This window comes from Sarcophilus harrisii, chromosome 2 (genome assembly GCF_902635505.1).
Source record: "Sarcophilus harrisii chromosome 2, mSarHar1.11, whole genome shotgun sequence".
NCBI classification, from domain to species: domain Eukaryota; kingdom Metazoa; phylum Chordata; class Mammalia; order Dasyuromorphia; family Dasyuridae; genus Sarcophilus; species Sarcophilus harrisii.
The window spans coordinates 223,074,099-223,099,692 of NC_045427.1; the positions used below are offsets into that span (position 1 = coordinate 223,074,099).

Genomic DNA, 25,594 nt, shown 5'->3' on the forward strand with positions numbered 1-25,594 from the left:
GTTGGCTCATGTTAGTCGTCTTTCCCCCACTCTCCCTGTAGTCTAAATATTCATGATTTCTTACAACACCGTAATCATGTAACACAATTTAACTGTTTCATAGTCAGTGGGCATGTGTTTTTACTACTTACCTACTGGGAAATGGTATTTGTGATATTTACCAGTATTTCTTGGATATTAGGACCTAATCATGGGTAGCTGATTTGAAGATTCTTTTCCTCCAATTTATAATTTTCCTTCTTATCTCAATAGTAATGATTTTTTTCTTCAAGTAAAAGCTTATCAGTTTTATGTATTCAAAATTATCTGAAGTGAAACATTAAAAGAGTAAGAACAGAGGGACCATTTCCAGATGTCAAATTATATCTTAAAGGAGTAATCATAAAAATAGTTTCGTACTGGCTAATAAATATAAAATTAAATTAGACTGTCTAAAGAATTAGAAACTGTTGAACTCAACAATCCGGTCTTTGATAAATTCGAGGATATAAATTACTTTGGGATGAATTCCCCCAAGGACTCATGGGAAAAGATTGAGGCCAGCTGATAGCATAATAGAGCACTGGGCGGGGGGAAGGGGAGAAATCAGGAAGACCTGAGTTCAAATCCAATCTCAGAGACTTCTTAACTGTGTTACTTTGGACAAATCATTTAATCCCTCATGACCTGACAAAATGGATTCATTGGAGAAAAAAATGGCAAACTGCTCCAAGATCTTTGCCAAGAAAATCCTAAATGAGGTCATGAAAGGTTGGACATTATAGACATAGCTGAACAACAAGAAAACTGGAAGATAATTTGAAAGAAAGTAGGTTTAGTTGATATTTTTAATGCTACAACTACTATATATATGCATATGTATAGTATGTATATTCTATATATTATCATAACTTATTATAACTACTAATATGTAATCAGAATTTAAAGATTACATCAAGAAAAATCAAAATACTTTGATTTATGAAAATTACTTTAATAATTCCAGGTCTAAGGGAAACAAACATCTTTAACCAAACAAGGGACAGAGGCATCACAAAAGGCAATATCTACATATTTTAAAATAAATTTTTATTCCTGTTCTTTAAAAAAATATTACCTGTGCTTCTCAGTGCATCTTAACATAGAACAAAAAAGGAAAAAAGGTCAACAAAGCTAACAAAGAAAGTCTGACATTTAGTGCTCTGTGTCTGTAGTTTTACAGCATTAAGTTTTGATTACTTGTTATTCTGGCATTAGCATGTATTTTAGATATAAAGTAGTTTTGTAGCAAGTATAGCACCTCAGTATTAGAATAGTCTGCCCCATAAATTAAAGAACTCTATCACTAGATGGGTTTAAATATGCCTAAATGACTCTCTTAAGAGTGCTATTGCCAGAGTGCCTATGTTGAATAGGATCTTGGACATCTAAGTTTTCTTCTCACTCTGAAATTCCTTGGTTTCATAAAATTGTTTTATAATATGACTTAAGTTGATATCTGATAACATTTATAAACATAGCATCATTGTTCTAAATGAAGTTTTAAGTATTAAAAAAAGAATATGTTTTTAGTTTGGGTAACAATTTAATGATAAGATATGTGTTTCTTCTATTGAGAGGTAACTTTCATCTTAGTAGAACATTCTTTCTGCTTTTTTAGTACTTTGATTTAATATTAAATTGGAAACTTAAACACAACTGCCATGGAAGGACAGTTTATCAGCAATTTCATATATTTATAGTTCTGGAAAAAGTTTTTTTTATTGACCACAAATTTTCTTTCACCAGTAGCTAATTTTCCTTATAGTTGTAGCAGTGTGTATATACACACACATGTATACATATACCCCACCTCCAATACTGATTGATTCAGAGTTGGAAAGTAGGAAGAAAATGAAAATGTGCTAGATTACTTTGGGGAGATTGTAAAGTACTTCTACTCACCTTAAACTTCCCATAGCAGTATACACCCCATATTTTTGATATTAATAGTTTACCAGTTTTGAGCTGTATGTTAACATGATTTAGAACACGTGCCTCTGAAGAATTATAGATGAGCACTACACAGATGGCAATGGAAACCTGAGCATTTAGTGTGAGCGGGTTATAACATAGTGTGCTGGAATGAAGATATAGGTTGGTCAGTTTCTGAGAGTGAGTGCTATTCCATGATGAGGATGGATGACTAGGGTGGTCACTTGATGTCATGTGACATAAGGAGAAGTAGAAGAAGCATATTGGATGAAGACCTTATGGTTAGCTTTGTGAGGACATGGATGGGCTGTCTTCTCTATTCTTGAAGGGTCTACACATTGATGAAAACACAGATTCATTCAAGCTTTGTAAACCTCTTTACATCTCTACAGCTCTTGGAGATAGGCCTCATTTCACAGATGGATAAACAACATGACTTGGGTCCTGTCACTAGTGATTGTTTGGATGGTCATCTGGACCATGTTTCTCCTGCCTCCTACCTCCAGGCTTGCCTCGATGCATCTAGAGCCTTTATCACATAATTGTTCTTTCCCCTAGTCTGACTGGCAGTGGTGAGAAATGGCGACGGGAGCAAGAGAGTAAATACCTCGAGGAATTGGCTGAGTTGATATCTGCTAATCTCAGTGACATTGATAGTTTCAATGTCAAACCAGATAAATGTGCAATTTTAAAGGAAACAGTGCGACAGATTCGACAGATAAAGGAACAAGGTAATGTGGAACTTTAAAGCAATTACTAAATCATAAAAGTTATTAAATTCATGATGATTCCCATTGTTAATTCAAGCTTGGAGCTCTATTGGAATTTTTAAAAATCCTTTTTGCTACTCGATGAGTTTTCAGGTAGACAGATATCTGAGTGAAGTTGGATTGAGCAGAATGAGATGACAAGTGGGTAAAGAGGGAACTATATTGAGGCTCTCTTATTTGATTTGTTATGTAATAGCTTGTATGTTGCTATTCTGTTTTCAACAATGACTACTCTTTTTAGAAAGCATATCTAATCTGTGCATTTTTTGAATTGGACATCTTGTAGGCTTCCAAACTTAGTGTGTGTCAGTCAACAGTCCCCGAATATTTATAAAATCCTTAATATATGCAAAATACTTTTCTGTGTACTGGGGACACAATGAAAGACAAAGACATAGCTCTAGTTCAGAAGGAGCTCACATTCAAATGGGAGAACCAACTACGCTTTTGAGCAAAAAGTGTGTGTAGCACTTCTTTATACATTTTACTTTTGGAAATGATCTTGGGGAATCTCTAAGGGTCCCGGGACTACATTATAAGAATTGTTGATTTAGTGCACAAGTGTGCTATGGGAGTATATGGGGAATGAGATAAGCGATGAGAAGTCATTTCTTAGTAGTTATCTTGTCATTACCTTCTCCAGAATCATTCTCATATATAATGCCAGTCTTTCCAGTCACTTTTAGGCCCTCATTATTTTCCCCCTATACTGTTGCAGGCACTTTCTGTTTGGTCTCCTTGCCTCAAGGCACTTTGCCTCTTACCACTTCAATCTGCCTTTCATCCTAAAAACCAAAGTGATTTTTCTAAATCACAAGTCTTACCAAATCACCCCCTTATTCAGGGCTTAGATGACTTTCTGTTACTGTTAGGATTGTATAGAAAGGTCTCTTTGGTATTTAAAGCCAAATTAATTTCACAATCTGACCACTTTCTACCACTACTGTTTCTTTTACATCATTTTCCTTCAATCTCTCTGTGTAAGTCATTCCATCTCCCATCTCTATGCTTTTACACAGCTGTCTCCTATGTTTAAAATGCTTTTCTTTCATATTTCTGTCTTGTCATCCCTAGTTTTCATTGCCATTTTATGCATTAGACATTTACTCATAACCTCTGGTTCTGGCCTCTTTTTATTCAAAGCTATTTTATGTCTGTTTTGTATGTGTCTTTTGCATATTTATATATGTATATGTTGTCTTCCTTATTAAAATGTAACTTTCTTCAGAATGGGAACTTGATTGTCTTCAACTTTTTAAAAGATTGATTCTAAATATCATCAAAAGATTAGTACATACATACATACATATAAAATCTTTTGTACATACATACAAAAGATACATATTATCAAAAATTGAGATAGTTTCTCCTTTCTTAATACTGAATACTTCCAAAAAGACTCTGTCTGATGGAAAGATTGCCAAAAATAGAGATACACTCTTTCCTCTCTTCTTTCCAATATAACATTGATCCCAACCAAACTGATTTTTCTTAAACATAGGCATAATTAATCCCACTTCCCTGGGTGGGAAGAAAAAAGGAAGAAGATGGCATTTTTCTCCTTCATACTGAGTAAAAATCAAATCTTTTATGTTGGGCACTTGAGGCCACCCAGAACCTGGGATCTTCACACCTTTTTTTAGCTTATTTTATATCATAATTCTTCTCTTACTCTCTATCTTAGCCAGTCCATTTGATATTCATTCCCATTACATATTATAAACTTTTATGTCTATAAGCTTATAGATATAGATGGCTTATATCCAAAAGCCTTTTCTAACACAGCCTTTATACTTAGAATCTTTTGTCCAAGTCAACTCAAATGCAGTCTTTTCCATGGGTCTTTCCCTGACATTTAATTCTTCTGTCTCTACCAGTAAGTTCTTTTCTACCACCTTATATGATGAGCTATAGCCCAAATAGGAAAAGAATACTTAAAGAGTACAGGGAAGAGCACTGTTGATTCTAAGTGCTTAAACCTTAAAATCTTTCCTCTCATGAACTAAGGAACCAGGAGTGTTGCTGATCCTGGCACTTCTTAGGGATTAGAATTACAGTCTCAACTGTCTATATTGCCATATTGAGTGACATCAGTAGAAATGCCTCCTTTTCTGCTCATTGTCACTTTTTATTATCCATCATCACCATCTATAAATTGCTGCCTCTTGGGTCTTTATTCACTCTCAAGAACCCAGGTTGGTAGAAATGCTATTGTTGAGGATTGAGAAAGTATCTATACTATTCCCATCAGCATCACTGCCTTGGTTTTTAATTTTTGGTTGTGAATAAGAGGGATAGAGTGAAGTGGCCATGTGCATGTGCTTGGGGAAATAGGCTTTAAAAAAAAACTTTATGAACCTCTTGATTACCATTATTATTAATTTTTTCATGCCTGATAGCTTCTGAGTCCCCCTTGATCAAGGAATAAATGATGTTCTTAGCTTTAGATGGCTCATGATTGATTAGTTCTTGCTTTTACCACATGACATTCCCAAATAAAGGGAATCTGCTAAATTAGCAGTCTTCTGTTGTAATCTTTCCGGTCGCCTAATCCTTGAATTTCAGAGATTCTTTGCTCCTGTCTTGCTACTCTCATTCCTGTCTGGCTAAGTCATATATTCTCACTGAAAAATCACAGAATTTGAGAGTTTAAAAGGACTTCCGTGACTGTCTAAAACAGTACCCAATGTTACATACCCAGCAAGTGGGTATGTCCTTTTTGAATCTTTTCCAGGTAAAAGATTCCCTTCTCCTTCAGTTGATCCTCACAGGTCATGAACTTTAGGAAGTACAATCTGCTAGGTGTACTTCCAGCTGATTGTCCTCTGATCATTCTTTGGCTTATAAATGTCTTTCTTAAACAATGGTGCCCAAAATTGAACACAATATTTTAGCACTATTTCCTCTGTATGCCTTGTTTGTCCAAGAGATTCAGATCAACAAAATATCAAGTGAACAAGTTGGAATCATAATAAAATTTAAAGAAATAAAAAGAATTCTCAGAATTTAGGTATAATTATGTACCAACAAAACTAAAAATGCAGAAAACATAGCACATTACCTTCACAAATATGAAGTACCCATATTAGTGAAACACCCAATATCAGAAAAAGAAATTGAACTAGTTATAGAGGAAATAGTAAAGAAAACTACTCTTGCTCTTGATAGAATACTATTAAAGTTTTAAAGAACAATACCAATATTGAGGGAAAAAAAACCTTGTCAAATGTCTTTTATGAAGCAGATGTGTACCTAATAACTAAACCTGGGAAGTCTAAAGCACAGGAGAATTAAGAATCAATTAATTAAATAAATTTAAATAAAATATTTTAAAGATAGAGTAGAGCACTTTTTATGCTACCAAAAAAAAAAAAAAAAAAAAAAACTCTACAAAGTATAGGCATGGAGAGATTTTGTATATCTAAAGCCAAAAGCAGGCATTCACATATGTGTGAATGCACCAGAAACTTTCCTTATAAATACAGGAGTAAAATACAGAAGCTCATTTTGGCCACTATTGTCTGATTGACTTCTAGAAATGATAGCAGTATCAATAAGACCAAAGAAACAAATTGGGTAAAGAGGAGATGAGATTAATTCTGTTTGCTAATATCATGATGGTTACTTAGAACATCATAGGGAATCATTAAAGAAACTAATTGATACTGTTAATACCTTCAACAAAGTTTCAGGCAACAAAGAAACCCACTAAATCATTGGCATTTGTATATAATGGCAAACAGTCTTAATATATGATGCTACATTTTTTTTTAAATGAAGTATACTTATCCAGAACCATTGTCTGAATGGATTTCATCCTACCAAATTGTAGCTGTGAAATCAAATTTTCCTCCTTATTTTTGGAACATTAGTTCTCTAGTATGTTTTTTTTTAACTTTGGAAATTTGTTGAGATCATGGGTTTTAATACTGATTCCTTTCTTGTCTCTTGTCGCCAGTGGATTTCTGGATTTTTCAACTGTTATCATTTTTCTTTTTTAGTAGCTATACTGTCTAGTATCTAACTTGAGGACTATATATAGGTTTTTCTTCTTCCTTTGTCCTTTTCAGTTTGAAGCCCATTTGATTAGATTTGCCAGGCACTTATCAAATACATTTATACTAGTTTTTGTTAGATGTACTTCCAGGTATCTGTGATCTCCAATATTGTAAGCCATGGTCCAGAAATTGTAAGTTTCATTTTCTTAGCCAGCTGTTGATTTCAGGTTAATTTTTTTTCTTCATGTTTTCTTGTCCCTGGAACCTGTTGTTGTTAACAAATTCCTCTTTATTCTTGGTTTTCTTCTTTTCATATTCTTTGTGTATTAATAAAAATTTGTTTTTTCAAGAGATTTTTTTTTCATCCCCACGCATGTTTTCTTTGTATAGATTGTGTCTTCTGTTATAGCCTTAGTTTACGGGACTAGGAGAAGCTTGTAGCAAAGTCCTTGGTACCTACTATCTCTTTCAGACCTTGAAGCTCTGCCACAAATACTCAGCAACCTTTTCTTTTGATGTTCATTTCCAACATTTTTATTGCCCTCTCCATATCCTTTATGCTGTCCTCTGCTTGAGGCTAGGCTATTCTATCTCCTTTCTTAAGGAATTAAATACTAGAATAATCAGATTTTCTGTCCTGGCCCTTGCCCTCATTACTACATCTTTCTTTCTTTCTTTTTTTTTTTTTTTTTTAAACAGACAAGTCTAAATTTTATTTAAAACTGATTTTAAGTTTAAAAAATAAATCACATGCAAAAAAGAGAACAGTATAGCAAGCAACTTGATCTTTTGTTTCAGTACCAACTTGCAGCCTTGTGAACTGTATCTCCTCCCCACAGATCTGATTATACTTGAGAATAGTATTAGAATTTCTAATTGTATCTTTACTGCTTCATGATGAATTTATAAAAAAATCTTTCTTGAATGAATCTTTTATCAGGTTTCATGCAGTAGCTATTCCAATGTTCTTTCTCATTAAATGCCACTGTCTTTTGTTCTTTCAGCCCTTCCCAACACTTGACCTTTTCTCCTTTTTAATTAATAAAATTTACACTATCTCTTTTGAACTCCCGTTCAAATTATATATGTTTTCATGATCAAATAATTACCTCATTAAGGGAACATAATGTATGTTGTATATCTATTCTGGATCATTTTGTAATTATTACCTAGCATAACTAGAGTCATTTGAAGAACTTTCTTCTGTCTCTTTAGGAAAGGCAACTTCCATTGATGATGATGTTCAGAAAGCTGATGTATCTTCCACAGGGCAGGGTGTTATTGATAAAGATTCCTTAGGACCACTTTTACTGCAGGCAAGTATTAAAAGTTTGAATCAAATGACAGTTATGCCATACATTTATTTTTACAATTTGACTTTTTTTCAATTAACAAATCATTATTTTATCTATTTCTCTCTCCCATTGGAAGAAAAAAAAGCAAAACAAACCCATTTAAAACAAATATGAGTTTTCAAACAAATTGATTTATCATATTGGTCCTATCTAAAAATGTCTCATTCTTTCTATCTTGAGTCCATCACCTATCTGTCAAGAGGTGGGTATGATATCATCATTGATTCTCTGGAATCATGGTTGGTCATTGTATTGAATGGGAGTCCCTAAATCTTTCAAAGTTGTTTATTTGTTTTATAATATTGATGTTATTGTATAAATTGTTCTCTTGATTTTGCTTACTTTATTCTGCATCAGTTAGTTCATACAAATCTTCCTAGGTTTCTCTGAAACTGTTCCTTTCATCATTTCTTGTAGCAAAATAATATTTCATTATATTCACATATCATAATTATTTCAGCCATTCCTGAATTGATACTCTTTAGTTTCCAATATGTATCATACATTTTGAAATAATTATCAGTTTTTGAATGATGAAAATAATATAGTTATGAATGATATTAAAGAGTTTTAGAAGTGTTTTTCTTTTTAGGACTGGTAGTTAAGAGTATTAATATTGTAATAAGATAGTAAAGGTAAACAATCTTGTAGATTGTTTTTAAATATTAAAAACACATTTAATATTTGGTAGCAGTTTCTCTAATTGATAAATTAGGGATAAGAAGATTATATAGGTACTGGACCTGTGATTTCATTGATATAGGAGACTCTAAACTCCCTTTACCGATAGAATTTGGTGTCTTCTCTGCAGCTTAGTTTTGAGGATCTATTTATACCACTGTGAGGTTAAGTGACTTAATCTCTGGGTCACTCTGCCAGCAAGTGTAAGAGGCAAACCTAGAACCTGGGTCTTCCCAGCTTTTAGGCCAACTTTTTGTCTGGTATGCCATGAGGAAAGGAAGCCCAAAAAAGTTAAGAAATTTGTGTTATCTCACACAGGTAAGAAGAACTGGGATTCCAACCCATGCCTTGTTACCCCAATCTAGCTCTTTTTTTCATTGAATTACATTACTTTTAAATGAAATATTCTCTGAATATCAGAGAAACATAATTCAAATTCTTAAGATACAGAAACAAATCTAACCAGTCCATTTTTTCACCTTTTGCTTTTAGGTATCTAAGTCTAATTTTTAAAAATTTCACATCCTTTTTTTGCTTCTTCAAGATTTTACAAAAAAAATTTTTTTTTGAAGATAGAATCTTTGAAAAATAGGGTTTATTTAAATTTATACATTTTGTTTGGATACAAGATAATTTCCAACAAACACAAACCCTCCCCATCCTCCAATACTAATTTGTTTCCCCAGAATTTTAAAGTAAAACTACCTCAGTCTAACTACACTATATTTTTGTTGCTTATGAAATGTCAGAAAAAAAATATATGCTAGTTATGATTATGAACTTTTGATAGTATAGACTTATGTTGTCTTCACCTTACTTTTTTACTTCACCTTACTTTCACACTTCACCTTAGTTTTGTTAACTTTTTTAGTATTATCTTTATAATTCTGTGACCATTGTATACATTTTGTTTTATTTTTTTCCTTTTTCAGAATTTCACATGTAATTTTTTGTCATACATTTGCATATCACAGGTTTGACCATTTCTCAATTATTAGATGTAGAATTTCTATCAACATAAGTAACTAATATGAATATACATATGGGTCTTTTCTTATCATTAACTTCCTTTGCATATAATCTCAACAATAAAGTCTCTTGATTAAAGGATATGAAGTATTTAGTAAGTTAATTTGCATAATTCCAAAATTTTCCCCAAATCTTAAGATAAGTTTACACTTTTACCAGCAGCAAGTTAGCATACCTGTCTGCCCACAGACTCTCTAGAATTGAATTATCTCTTATAAATAATCATCTTTTCTAATTTTAACTGTGAGGTGATACAGCAGTTTTTAAAATGGGTGTTAATGAGTTTTTCATTAAATAGTTTTTCAGGTAATAATTTTAATTTCTTTTGAAAACTCTTTATATTTTGATCACATATATTTAATCTTATATATATGTGTGTGTGTGTGTGTGTGTGTGTGTGTGTGTGTATCACTTTCACATAGGTTTTTCTGTCAGGCTTTCATTTCAGTATTATATAAATATTAAGCACCTCCTGTTAATTGCTCTGTGTTAATTGCTGGGGATACAAATCAGAGAACAGTACTTGTCTTAAAGGCATTTACAATCTGAGGGAAGAAGATGCCCAAAAGGAAGTTTAAAGTGGGGATAAGGGATGGAAGGGAGAAAGTCAAGGTGAGGTATAGGGCATCATGTTGATAGAGTTGCTTCCCAGGAGGGCAGTTGGTGGGAAATAGCTGGCTTTTTTAAGTGAAGGCTTTAGAAGTTTGTTTGCTTTAAAATTTAATCAGAGGGGCTAATGGCTGATGATAATTGTTGGAATACATGGGAGTCACCTGACAGTGGCTGCTGGAGATCCAACCCAGAATGGATCTCCTCGTGTGAGAGGATGATACAAGGAAACTGAGAGGCAGTTGCTGTTCTCTGATCTCCCCACTGAGAGGCCGTTGCATTGTCTGACCTCTCTCCTCTTCCCTCTGCCTCCAGTTTATCTCATTCCCAGTCCGTAACACCTGTGTTAGCAAAGGCTGCCCTGCAAACTCCTTCAGATGTTATGATTCACATGGAGGCTCCCAGAGAATTGACCTGTCCCTTAAAAATTCCCTGTTTTTTGTTTTTTGTTGTTATTTTCCTCCCACAGCATGGTCCTCATTCCAACATATGGTGCCTAAATGTGGGGCAAGAATTCTGGGTTGGATCTCTAGCAGTCACTGTCAGGTGGCTCCCATGTATTCCAACAGCTCTCCTGTGTATTCCAACAGATACTTATGCACAATTAGTCCCAAAACTGATGGTGGGGCATTGAATCCAAGGGGGGGTAGAGCTGGTTCTGTATTTCACATTTCTTTCAGAAATATTGAATGCAGAATTTTTCATTTGTTGTTATGCCCTAATTTTTATTGTGTCACATTTATTTTTGTAAAAGCTTTCACATTTTTTACATTCTTATTGTGAACCTTTGTCTGACTTTTGCATATTATTTTGAAAATTACATTTTGTTCTATGACTATAAATGTTCACATTAACACAAGTAATAGAAAGGTGTTAAATTAATTTAGATTTGTGTACTTTCTTAAAAGGATAGATTTGAGGTAGTCAATAACTATAGCAAGCTAGTGTTTGACAAACCCAAAGACCCCAGCTTTGGGGATAAGAGCTCACTATTTGACAAAAACTTCTTTGAAAATTGGAAACTAGTATGGCAGAAACTAGGCATTGACCCACACCTAACACTGCATACCAAGCTCAGGTTGAGATGGGTTCATGATCTAGACGTAAAGAATGATATACACAAATTAGAAGAACATGGGATAGTTTACCTTTCAGATCTATGAAAGAAGAAGGAATTTGTGACCAAAGAAGAACTGGAGATCATTATTGATCACAAAATAGATAATTTTGATTATATTAAATTAAAATGTTTTTGTACAAACAAAACTAATACAGAAAAGATTAGAAGGGAAGCAATAATTTGAGAAAACACTTTTATATTCAAAGGTTCTAATAAAGACTTCATTTCTAAAATATATAGAGAATTGACTCAAATTTATAAGAATTCAAGCCATTCTTCAAATTGATAAATGGTCAAAGGATATGAACAGACAATTTTCAGATAAAGAAATTGAAACTATTTCTAGTCATTTGGAAAGGTGCTCTAAATCACTATTAATCAGAGAAATGCAAATTAAGACAATTCTTAGATATCACTATACACCTTTCAGATTGACTAAGATGACAGGAAAAGATAATGACAAATGTTGGAGGGGATGTGGGAAAACTATGACACAGATACACTGTTGGTGGAACTGTGAATGGATCCAACTATTCTGGAGAGCAATTTGGAACTGTGCTCAAAAAAGTTATCCAAATTGCATACCCTTTGATCCAGCGGTGTTACTACTGGGCTTATATCCAAAAGAGATCTTAAAGGAGGGAAAGGGACCCACATGTGCAAAAACGTTTGGCAGCCCTTTTTGTAGTAGCCAGAAACTGGAAACTGAATGGATGCCCATCAGTTGGAGAATGGCTGAATAAATTATGGTATATGAATGTTATGGAATATTATTGTTTTGTAAGAAAACAACCAACAGGATGATTTCAGAGAGGCCTGGAGAGACTTACATGAACTGATGCTAAGTGAATGAGCAGAACCAGGAGATCATTATACACGGCAACAGCAAGATTGTACAACAATCAATTCTGATGGACATGGCTCTCTTCAATAATGAGATGATTCAAACCAGTTCCAAATGTTCAGTGATGAAGAGAGCCATTTATATCCAGAGAGAGAGGACTGTGGGAACTGTGTGGTTCCCGACATAGCATTCTCACTCTTTTTTGTAGTTGTTTGTTTACATTTTATTTTGCTTCTCTTTTTTCTTGTGTGGCACAATAATTGTATAACTATGTACATATATATTGGATTTAACACATTTCTACCATGTTTAAGATATATTGGACTACTTGCCTTCTAGGGGAGAGCATGGGGGAAGGGAGAGGAAATTGGAACACAGGGTTTTGCAAGGGCTAATGATGAAGAATTGTCCTTGCATGTTTTGAAAAATAAAAAGCTTTAATTAAAAAAAATAGCAAAAACAAAGGATAGATTTGAGGGAGGGTAGTGTAGGATAACTGTTTTAATAATTGGTACTAAAATAAAAGATTTTTTAAATCAAACAATGAAGTTAGATATTAATATGTATTTGTACAATCACATTTTAGGCCTTGGATGGTTTTCTCTTTGTGGTTAATCGTGATGGGACCATTGTGTTTGTGTCAGAAAATGTCACACAATACCTGCAGTATAAGCAAGAAGACTTGGTTAACACCAGTGTGTATAGTATCCTGCATGAAGATGACAGGAAGGATTTTCTCAAGAATTTGCCTAAGTCAGCAGGTGATTAAATTTTTACTTAAAAAAAAATCAGAACAACCCAAACCATTCTCTTATTTAACTATCCAGCTCAATTTTGGAAAGTTTGAGTAAAGTTATCCAAAAAGAGTTTTTAGAAACAGTGATGTGTTTGTATTCTTACATATATAAGCTTCTTTAACATCCATACAGTTATCGATTATTAATGCAGTTTCCATGATTGCAGTACCTGGTGAATTTGTGTTAACCTTGGAGTATAATATTCCACTGATACTTTGTAAAATACTTAGCATATCCAACTCCTTTACTGAAATATGGAAGTACTGCATCATATCTTTAATATGCTGAAGTTTAAATTTCCTGTACACCAAAGTGACATTTTATTTTTGGTTTCTTTCCTCTATAATTGATTTGTTTTATAAAGTTAATGGAGATCCATGGACAAGTGAAGCACCAAGACAAAAAAGTCACACGTTTAATTGCCGTATGTTGGTGAAAACAGTGCATGATATTTTAGATGAAGTAGGAAGCAGTCCTGATATGCGCCAGAGATATGAGACAATGCAGTGTTTTGCCTTGTCTCAACCCCGAGCTATGATGGAAGAAGGAGAAGGTAAGTGTTTTATTTCAAGTATGTACAACAAAAGGAAAGACGAAACTAACGAATCATTGTGTCTTTGTGTTTCTAAGTTTCCTTATTTACTTTTCTAAGAACTTATTATTCTCATAAAATATTGGCAAATTTGAAATGGGTTAAATTTTTTTTTAACAGATTTACAATCTTGTATGATCTGCGTGGCACGTCGCATTACTACAGTGTTTCCTTCAAACCCTGAAAGCTTTATTACTAAACATGATCTTTCAGGTAAGACTAATTAGTGCTCCAAGTATACCTGGCTTCATTTCTTCTACCTTCTCATAAAAGTGATTGATGACATCTTTTAGTAATTGATGACAATAAAATGAATTTAAGAAAAAAACCAAACTATATAGAATTATTATTTTTTGCAAGGTTAGCATTTCTGTCCATATTTTTATTTTAATCTTAATTATTATGCTTCATACATACATAAAATAATACATGCTATTTTAAATATTCATTTGAAAAGTTTTTCAGTTACATATTTTCTCTTTCTCCAGCCTTTCCCCTACTCATTGAGAAGAGAAGCAATATAATGTCCATTATCCATGTGAAGTCATATAATACATTTTTATATTAGCCATATTCTCCTCTTCCTCCTCATTTCAAGGAATAAAAATAAAGTGGAAAATAATATATTTTAATCTGCACTCTTAGTTCATTGATTCTCTTCCTGGAGTAGATAGTACTTTTGATCAAGTCCTTTGAAAGTGTCTTGCATCACTGTATTGATCAGAGTAGCTAAATCTTTCACAGTTGATCATTGTTACAAAATTTTTGTTCCTGTTTACAATGTTTCCTGGTTCTGCTCGAGCATTTCAGTTTGCATCAACTCAAAAAATCTTTTTGGTTTTTCTGAAACTATTACATCTGTCCCATACTGTCTTGAAATTAATTTTACAACGAAGCTTTTCACTTTTTAAATTATCATGTGCTTATGAACTTTAATTCTTTGTATTTATTATTTCTCATTCAAATCTTTTCATGAATTTGAGGTTGAAGTACAAAAAAAAAAAGAACAAAAAATTTCTCACATTAATTAGATGACTTAGTAATTCTTGTCTTATGATTTGTTGGCCTGAGCTGTTTCCATAGTAAGACACTTTTGTACTTGCATTTAATCCTAAGAAGCAAAAATAAAGTTTTTGGTTTACTCCATTTACCAAGTCAGCATTTTAAAGTATAACTAGAAATGAACAGTTTAAATACTCTAATCGCTAGAAAAACAGTTATCCTGGACGTTTTAACTAATGCTGTGTAGTAAAATGCTAACTTTTCTATTCTGGGGTGTCTTCCTTTCTCTGGTAATAAATCAGAGGCTATTTTTGAGTCTTATACCTTTCCTTGTTGAATCCCTAAACTGATCTAGCCACATCTTGCTTAGCCATTACAATTTAATATACAAAAGATCTGTAGTTAGTACTTTTTCAGTTCTGCAAATATTTATTATATCTAATACATGTTAGTAGATCTTGGAAATTGGGACAACAGAGAAAAAATGAAACTTTTTTCCTTCAAGAAACTTTTTTCCTTCAAGGATCTTATATTCTACTGAGGGAATGTAATGTATAAAAAAGCTAACAACAATACAGTCATCAATAAATAAGCTTTTATTAAGTCTTTATTCTCTATGTTCTGAAGAGTGCCAAATGCTGAAAGACAGTCTTTGACTTTAATCTATGTGCTCTTTTTTTTTAAAGTAAATTTTTATTTACAACTTTTGTTTTTTTATGCCAACAAATTTTTTCCTTGTATTCCTCCTTGTCCCTCTTCCCAGAGAGCCATCTCCATAAAAATATTTTTAAATAAATTATTATTGATGTGTTTATAATATTTTCCTCAGTATCCCTCCCTCCACCTTCACCCTTTCAGTCATTCTAATATAACAAATAATATTTTTAAGAAAAGAGAAAAAAATCAGTAAAACTGATCAATACATTGAAAAAGTCTAAAAATATGAACAATGTGTACCATATTTGTGGATCTTCTCACTTTTGAAAAAAAGTAAGTTTTTTTCATATATTTTTTCATTTTTTTCATATTTCTTTTAAAAGCTATTATTACTCTTTAAAATTATGCAACATTGTCTCTTGATTGTTTATGTATATGTGTGTGTGTTTTGTTTCCATTTATGTTGTAGTTGTTATACATGTTGTTTTCTTGGCTCTGATTATTTCACTCTGAATCCTATCTTATAAATCTTAATTCTCATATTACAGTAATATTCTATCACATGAATGTGCCACAATTTGTTTAACCTTTCTTTGATAAATGGCTATCTACTTTGTTTCTGATATTTTCCTTTCAAAAAAATTGCTGTTAGAAATATTTTGATGTGTAAGGGGATTTTTTTTTTATTACCAACTTCCTTGGGGTATAAGACTAACTTCAGTCAAAAAAGATGGACATTTTGTCACTTTATATAATAGAAATTGCTTTCCAACTTCATTTCACTAACAATATACTATCTTCCTAGAACCTTTCCAACATTGAACAAATTCATGTTTTATTTTCTTTGCCATTTACAGAATGAGAGAGGGAGAAAAGCTTAGGGTTGTTTTGATTTGCATTTTTCTTATTAGTCATTTGGTGCATTCTTTTATATTGTTACTAGTTTCTAATTCTTTGGAGAACTTTTTGTTTATGTCTTTTCATCAATTACCAATTGGGAAACCACTTACCTTCCTTCTCTTTCTTTCTTTTTTCTCTCCCCTCCTTTCCTCTCTTTTCTCATAAACACACGTTATCTGTTTTTTTCCAATCTTTTGATACTAAACCCTTATCTGAAAATTTGTTACAAAGATTTCTTCCCATTTGACTACTTTTCTTCTTATCCTAAGTGCATTAATTTTATTGTGCAGAAACTTTTCCGTTTCATTAACCAAAATCTTTTCTAATCACCTTTGTTTATTTATTTTATTTATTATTTTTTACTTATTTACTATTATTATTATTTATTATTTATTTATTTAATAATCCTTTGTTTAGTTAAGAATGTCTCCTGTCCATAGCTGTAAAAAAGCTTAGCATCTATTTCTGTTCTATTTTTATAGTATCATCATATTATTGTAATGAATCCATTCAGAGTTTGTTGTATAATCAAGCAGAAAGTGTTGATTTAAGACTAATTTTTACCATACTGATTTTGAATTTTCTTATCAGTATGAATGGTTTTTTCCTATGTAATTTGCTTTCTAGATTTTCAAACCCTAAATTATTATGATCCATTGTTTCTCATTCTCCATTGTCTATACTCTTCCCTAGGGATCTAACTCTCTAATTTTTAAATTTGAGTACCAAAATCAAATGGTTTTAATGACTGATTCTTTATAGTATAGTTTGAAGTCTAGAAATATTATTACCCATCTCTTTTCATTATTTCCCTTAGTATTCTGGATATTTTGCTTTTCCAGATGAATTTTGTTATTATTCTGTTGAATTCTATAAAGTATTCCTTTGATTAGTAGAACATTCAAACTGTAAATTAGCTTTGGTAATATCATTTTTATTTTTATTGGCATAGCCCAGCTATAAGCTCTGACTATTTCACCAGCTGTTGAAGTTATTTATTTCTACAAATATTTTTTGTGTTTTACTTGAAGGTATGTGCCTTTCTATATAGAAATAGATAAGTAAAAGATAGATGCAGAATAGATGAAAAGTAATCTTGTACAAAAAGATATTAGCATTTGAAGGAGCAGGAATAGCCTTATGCAAAGAATGACATTTAATCTGAGCCTAGAAGGAAGTTAGAGATTGTAAGAGTTAGAAGTGAGGAAGATGACATTCTACTCATGGGTTCTCACCATGTACAGGCATGGAGATGGGAAATGGTCAATTCAAGTATGAAGAATACTTGATTCCTGAGTATGTGGTTGGATATAGTGTGTAAATAGAATGAAAAGATATTGTGAATTATGGAGGGCTTTAAATGCCAGATGAATTCTACTGATTAGAGTGGCAAATTGGACACAAAAGGAAAATGATAGATGTTAGATGGGTTGTGGTAAAATAAGTACATAACATTTGGTTGATGAAATTGTGAATTTTTCTCCCCATTCTGAAAAGCAATTTGAACCTACCCCACATTTACTAAACTGTGCATATACTCTTTGACCTAGAAATACCACTATTAGGTTGTGTACAAGTCAAAAGAATAAAGAGTTAATAACCTTTATGTCTACTCTGTTCCCATAGTTACATGCAAAAAATATAGCAGCTGGGGCAGAAAATCCAAGAAATTAAAGTTGTACCTAATAATTGGCAAATGGCTGGATCAATTAAAACTTATGAATTTAAATGGAATACTACTATGCTACCAGAAATGATATGGGTGGTTTTAGAGAAACCTGGAAAGACTTGTATGAACTTATGCAGAGTAAAGAATAAGGCAGCAAGAGAACAATTTATACAATAATAATAGCATAATGATTGCAAAGTTGAAATAACATTGGAAACTTAAGAACTCTGAACAGTGTTATCACCAATCACATGAGTGGTACATTCATGTACCATTTTACCCCCTAATTGACAGAAGCAATGGATTGAGGCTTATAAAATCACTCACACACACACACACACACACACGGACATAGCAGAATTTTGTTTTGTTTGGCTATGTGTATTTGCTATCAGGATATTAATTGGAAAAAAACCTAAATAAAATAACAATTTTATCATTAGAAAATAGGAAGCAAGGTTACCTTTTCCCAGAGATTGGATCATAGGAGTAGAGAAAAAGCAATCATTGCCAGGAGTTTAAAGTAGGAAATGTGGGAAAGGTCAAGGTCAAGACTGATGGCCTTTTTGTAAAGGAATGACATGGTTAATTTGAGGAGAGAGAAGGTTTGGATAAAATAGAATAGAATATCCCATTGTTGAGAATGATAGTTGATCATGGAAGCATAAAAGGACTGTGAAATTCTATGTGAGATTATATTACATGAATTTGTAGTGGACCAAATTGATACATTTCAATCATGACTTCTACTAGTAATGTTCAGAAACATGTATATAATAACAAACAACTCAGAATGTGGGGATTATTCTGGACTGAGAATTGCCAAGACATGAGCAATGTTAGATGAAGTTTTTCCTCCAAATTGCTGATAGAAATTTCTTTGGACTGTTTTATACACTGATTTAATAAATGAAATCATTGTGAATTATCTATTTATGAACTTGTCCAATTATGCAAGACATTAGATCTTTTCTCTGATTTGACTTTATTTTTTATATAAACTATCTCCCCTTTCCGTCCCCATACTCTCTACTCTTGTTCAGAATAGTAATCCCATCCATACCACCATTCCTGTAAAGATCATTTCCCTATATGTATTGTCTTCCTTTGTTGGACTTCTAACCTCTGATATCAGAGGACTTGCTTCTATTTCATCTTCGTGTTTCACACAATGGCTGGCGTGTAGTGAGTACTGGATAAATGCTCATTCATTCAGAGTTAGAGAACACAGTGTATGTTCAGTTAGTTAAATATAGGGTTGAGGCTCTGAAGGCAGCCAAAATAGCACATTATAGTGATGATAAGATTATGAGAACCTGGAGGAGTGAAGGTGTTGGTTTTCACAGTGAGGTCAAAGATAGAATTGAGAGTAAGTCAGAAATAGATGTGAGAATGGGAATTTCATAATTATGGGTAATGGTGAGACATGAGGTATAACTTGGATGAGAGGAAGGAAGAAAAGGAGACAAGACTTTAATAAATGTCAGACATTGCACTAAGCACTTTACAGATACTAGCTTTTAAACCTCACCACAATCCTGGTAGGTGGGTGATACTATCATCTTCATTTTATAATTGAGGTAACTTAGGCAAACAGGATCATGTTCAGGGTCATGCAGCAACAAAGTGTCAGAGACTGGATTTGAACGTTCTTCCCAACTCCATGCCCAGTGCTCTATCCACTGAGCCACTTACCTGTATTCCCTGTGGATGGCTGAAGTGTATATTCCAAGAATTGAGATTGAAAACTTTGGAAAGATAAACAGTTAATATTGGACTTGTGGAAGGAAGGCTGTTTTTAAAAATTTAATGCTTGGTACAGTATAGCTGCAAGGTTTTTGGACTAAATCTTGTATATGAAGGACGTACAGAGGAGAGAGTTGGAAAGGTCAATGGTGACAATAGAATATTCCTGTTTTTCTTCTAGCCTCATTGTAGTTGTGGATTTGAGGCATGAGAGAATGAACCCATTTGATAAGAGAAATATTTTCTGTATTAGTCAGTTTTGTGATTATAAAAAGATGAAAAGAATTTATATGAGTGACAAGGTTGGATGAGGAAGCTATTCCAGAGGCCTGAAGGAGACAGAGACTGGAGAAGAGTGTGGCTGGATGAGGATCAGAAAAGGGAGATTTGGGGCTTTGGCATAATTCTGAGTTATAGAGTTTTAGGATTAGATGTAGGTATTTGCCATCCATTGGCCTGGGAAAGCATCAGTAGGTAGGTGACTCATTATCTGATGTACCATGATATTAAGAGGATACATGCTCTTGCAATGACATCAACCTACTTATTTTCTGGGGAGAATATTGGGCAACCTGCTTATTTTCTGGGAAGAATATTGGGAAGAGCTTTGGTGGTTTTATTTTCTGAGGGCAGAAGTAGTTCAGGGAAGAAACCTTCATTCTGAGAGATGACCTAGGACTATAAGGCTCACTCCCTGAATTCCAGTGATGTTGAAGTGAGGAAAACAATTATGTCACTAGTTTTTGAATTCATCTCACTTGGAGGGTTGTTGTATTGTTTTCTTGATTTATTTAAGATTTTAGGGGAAAAAACTATCTAATTTTACCAAAGATATGTCCTGAAATATAAGAAACAAAAAAAGGGAAGAGATTTTTCTTCAAAATGGAAAAAGTCCTTTTTTTGGAATTAGTGACCTGTCAGATTGTGATAGTCTAACTCATCTGTGGTAATTGATATGAATACTTAAAAAAATGGGCAAAATGTATTTTTAGAGGATCTTGAGTTTTCCCTGACCATATGAAGATATTATTTACCTGCTGCATCCTGAAAGTTAAAGAGTTTAGTTGAAAGAGGAATTAATATATTTAGAGAAACCTCTAATAAGGTTCTGTGGTTATACTTTGTAGGATTTGCTGAATCTTTGTAGCGTCTCTGAAATTCCCAGCATATTATAGATGTTTAATAAAATATTTAGTAGATTATTTAACAGAGGGGTTTGCTTGGTCCTCCAAATTTAGATTAAAAAGTGGTTACTGTTTATACATGATGTATAATGTGAAGATTCTGTGTGGTTTCCTCAAACCACTAAAGCCATGTGGACTTCAAAGGAAATAATAAGGTATTTTAAAATGTTCTCTAAAATATTATGGTTAATATGTTGTCATTCTTCAGTGTCAGGGAATTGTACAGAAAGATGCTATGGATAATAGCTGAAATCCATAGTCATGACACCAAATGATTAAGACATGGGCTTGTTCTGTTTTGTTGATTCAACTTAATTCTTTTTTATCTATCTTCTACAGTGTTTTCACATAGTGGACACCTCATAAATATTTTGTTTCCTTCATATTTTAAAAACAGGCAAAGTTGTCACTATAGATACAAACTCACTGAGGTCTTCTATGAGACCTGGCTTTGAAGATATAATCAGAAGGTGTATCCAGAGATTTTTTAGTCTTAATGATGGACAGTCATGGTCCCAAAAACGGCACTACCAGGAAGGTAAGTAAATTTAAAAAAAAATTTAATTGTTAAATCTAGAGTCTTCCCTTTTTTACTTTATTTTTTTTTTTTTGGTGTGGGGTGGAAGTTATATGTACATCAAGTGCTATTTGGTTGGTTCTCAGAATGTATCTTCAGAATTTTTATTTTAGCCTATTTATTACTTTTATGTAGAACTTAATGCTCTTGTAATCTTGGAAGAATTATATTTTCAAATATATTTTCTTTCTAGTTTTTGCTACATGTGTTCCATTGATATACTCCACAGTGTTAATTTCTCTTATACAGCTTATATTCAAGGACATGCTGAAACTCCTGTGTATCGGTTCTCCTTAGCTGATGGAACTATAGTGACTGCCCAAACAAAGAGCAAACTTTTTCGGAATCCAGTAACTAATGATCGCCATGGCTTTCTTTCTACCCACTTCTTACAGAGGTAGTGCCTTTCTGTTATGTTTTTTCAGTTACCTTTTTCTCTAACTTCAAAAATATCAAATTGTCAGATATTTTGTTGGTATGAAAACTTTGGTAAAAAGAAGTCAAGTAGAGGAGAAAAAGAATCCTGTGGTAATTCCTTGATTTCGAATTTGAAAGTTGGGAATAGTAACGCACATTTTTAAAGGTTTGTGTATTTTGTATGTGAGAAATACACAGAACAATTCTGCCTGAAAATTTTATTTTCAGGGAGTGAAGGGGGAAGAAAGGCCCTGTCTGAAGAGTAAGGGGTAGTATATTAGATGAAATGTTAGGTTCTCTTACAGGATAACTGTTCTATAAAAAATATAGATTAGGGGGTATATCTACCCTATATAAAAAGTGTTCCTATTCTTTCTTCGATCTTTCATTTTTTCCTCATGATCTTCATATGTAATAACACTGAGGTTAATTTTTTAAATTAAAATTTCATTTACGAACATATGCTTTTCATAAATACAAAATGACATACCAGTGAGAGTAGGCAGCACATACAAAACATTAAATAAGAAATCTTTGAATCTTCTCTAACTTCTACCTCATGGAAAATGCTAGTTTTTGAAGAGTTCACAGCTTTGTTTATTAGAACCATCTTACTTCTGTAGAGATAGCAGATATGATGTTAATTGTGAGGCAATTTTTCTAGTAGTCTATTGATAGGAAAATTAATTCAATCTCATTAGAAACAGATTTGCACTTATGTTGGTATAATTATTGAAGTCATTGATATAGTATCCATGAAGAGGTGGTTTGATATGTTAGTTTCCTTCAAATTTCAGATCGTATTTAGAATTTTAATGAACTTTGCAATTGTTATATAACATTTATTGTTTTTCTCTGTGTGATTTTCAGAGAACAAAATGGATATAGACCAAATCCCAACCCAGTGGGACAAAACATACGAGCTCCCACAGTTGGCTGTTCCAGTTCTGTTGGAGGAATGAATATGTCACCAAATCAAAGCCTGCCAATGCAGAATAGGCCCTACTCCCTGGGAGATCCCAATGCAGTGGGACAGATGAGTGGCATTAGATATGGGGGCCCTAATAACATGAGCTCTATAAATCTTGGTCCAGGAATGCAATCCTCTCCCTATCAGAACAGCAATTATGGGCTAAATATGAATAGCCCCCCACATGGTAGCCCTGGCATTGGCTCCAATCAGCAGAACCTAATGATTTCTCCTCGTAACAGAGGTAGTCCAAAGATGCCTTCACATCAGTTTTCTCCTGTTCCAGGTATTTTACTTGATCTATTTCTTTTTGTCCATTTTTAAGTGTTATTCCTTTTCATGTTTAAATACTGCAGAAATCTGGAGTTTTATCCATGTTGGTACTCTTAATACTGATGTAGATAATAACCCCTCCACTCCTTAGTTATGGGAATCAGTTTTCAGAGAATGACTTTTAACACTTGGGTAAAGCACAGTCTGGTATCCTGAAGGAGTGCTGTCTTGTTACTTATACATAGAAGATGTCCCAGTGCATTAGGTCTGACCAGGTCTTCTTTGGCATAGCCTCAGAAAGTTTCCTTCATAGCCCAGGATCGTCTAAGTCAGTGTTTAGAAGACTTTTTTAAGAGATCATATTGATGTGTGTAATTTGTCATGTAATTCATCTTGTCTATGCTCAGTTATTTTTGAGAAATTAAAGCCCTAATAAGATATATCCTCCCAATGGATCTCCCATGTCCATTCGGTTACTGTATTCTGTTGTTCCTATCTCTACAGCATCATTTGCATCCAGTCCTTTATCTCTCTTTATGAGTCCACCTAGTTCAAGCCCTCATCATCTCTTGCATGCAACATTACACTAACCTCTACTTTTGTCTTCCTGCCACAAGTCTCCCCTCTCTCCATTTTTTATATAACTGTCAATGCAGGGATGACCATGTTATTCCCCAGCTCAATAAACTCCAATGGCTCCGTTTTTTTCTCCCTTTTCCATTTTTTGCCTATCAGGATGAAACACAAACTCTTCTATTGTCATTTAAAGCCCCTGATCCTAGACTAACTTTTACCCTCTTTGCCTCAATTTTCTCATCTGTAAAATGAACTGGAGAAGAAATTGAAAACCACGTCAGTATCTTTGCCAAGAGTTGGTCATCACTGAACAAACACTAACAAATAGTCATATTGAAGTTTTTTTAGCCTTTTTATTCATTATTCCCCTTCCCATATTCTATAACTCAGGCAAATTGGTCTTGCAATTCCTATGCATTTTCATTTCCTGGATGCTAACTGCCCATCCCCTCGGCCAGGAATATACTCGTTCTTCACCTTTATTTCTCACAATTTTTTGTTTCCTTGCAAACTCAGCCATAGTACCACCTTGTACATGAAGTCTTTTCTGCTAGTGCTGTCCTCTTCTCCCATTACCTCATGCTTATTTTGTCTACATTTATATATGTATATGCTGTCTCCCTCCATAGAATGTAAGCTTCTTGAGGACAAGAACTGTTGCATTTTAGTCTTTGTGTCACCAGCACCTAGTAGTCCCCAATACAGAGTGAATACAGAGTGATCACTTACCTTGCTCTTTTGGCTTCCTTCCTAATTTAGGTATGCATTCTCCAATGGGATCTGCCAGCAATACTGGGAGCAACAGTTTCTCCAGCAGCTCTCTCAGTGCCCTTCAAGCTATCAGTGAGGGTGTGGGGACTTCTCTTTTGTCTACACTTTCTTCACCGGGCCCCAAGTTGGACAATTCTCCAAACATGAACATGAACCAACAAAGTAAAATTGGCAGCCAGGATTCTAAGAGTCCCGCTGGCTTATACTGTGAACAGAGTCAGGTGGAAAGTTCCATCTGCCAAGCCAATAGCAGGGACCACCCTAGTGATAAAGACAGTAAAGAAATTAGTGTTGAAGGGCCAGAGAACCAGAGGGGACCACCTGAAAGCAAAGGCCATAAGAAATTACTTCAGTTACTGACATGCTCTTCAGAAGAGCGAGGACATTCCACTCTGACAAATTCTCCATTAGATGCAAGCTGTAAAGACTCTGCTTCTAGTGTCACTAGCCCTTCTGGAGTTTCCTCGTCTACATCGGGAGGAGTTTCTTCCACGTCAAATATGCATGGCTCCCTGCTGCAAGAGAAGCATAGGATTTTGCACAAATTGCTACAGAATGGGAATTCTCCTGCTGAAGTAGCCAAAATTACAGCTGAAGCTACTGGGAAAGATACAAGCAGTACAACTTCTGGTGAAGGACTAGTAAAGCAGGAGCAGCTAAGTCCCAAGAAGAAGGAAAACAATGCACTTCTTCGATATCTGCTTGATAGAGATGATCCTAATGATTCACTTTCTAAAGACATAAAACCCAAAGTGGAAGGTGGAGATACGAAAATGGGGCAGTGCAGCACCTCTTCTATTTCAACTTCAAGTCAAGAAAAAGAGATTAAAGTTAAGACTGAACAAAATGAAGAGGTAACATGTTTCAAAACATCATTCATTTGTTTTCTGTAACTTCTATATTAAGCATGGATAGTTTCAAAACATTCATTTGTTTTCTATAACTTCTATATTAAGCATGGATAGTTTCAAAACATCATTCATTTGTGTTCTGTAATTTCTATCCTATATTAAGCATGGATAGAAAACTCAGAAGTATAATCAACAACAACAAAAACAGCAATAGTTATCATAATAACAAACATTTACATGTAAGCTTTAAAAT

General features: G+C 33.6%; 1 protein-coding gene across 3 annotated transcripts in view; it reads left to right on the forward strand.

Annotated features, from left to right (window-relative positions):
* The window catches only part of NCOA3 (nuclear receptor coactivator 3), a 201,851-nt gene that overhangs the window by 147,884 nt on the left and 28,373 nt on the right, over positions 1-25,594 (forward strand). For all 3 annotated transcript variants that reach the window (XM_023494528.2, XM_023494527.2, XM_003757705.4), the window contains exons 5-13: positions 2,512-2,684; positions 7,937-8,037; positions 12,946-13,120; positions 13,521-13,709; positions 13,869-13,961; positions 21,304-21,444; positions 21,733-21,880; positions 22,771-23,156; positions 24,479-25,344. In XM_023494528.2, the coding sequence (XP_023350296.1) occupies positions 2,512-2,684; positions 7,937-8,037; positions 12,946-13,120; positions 13,521-13,709; positions 13,869-13,961; positions 21,304-21,444; positions 21,733-21,880; positions 22,771-23,156; positions 24,479-25,344 (2,272 nt within the window). The remainder of the gene's footprint in view (positions 1-2,511; positions 2,685-7,936; positions 8,038-12,945; positions 13,121-13,520; positions 13,710-13,868; positions 13,962-21,303; positions 21,445-21,732; positions 21,881-22,770; positions 23,157-24,478; positions 25,345-25,594) is intronic.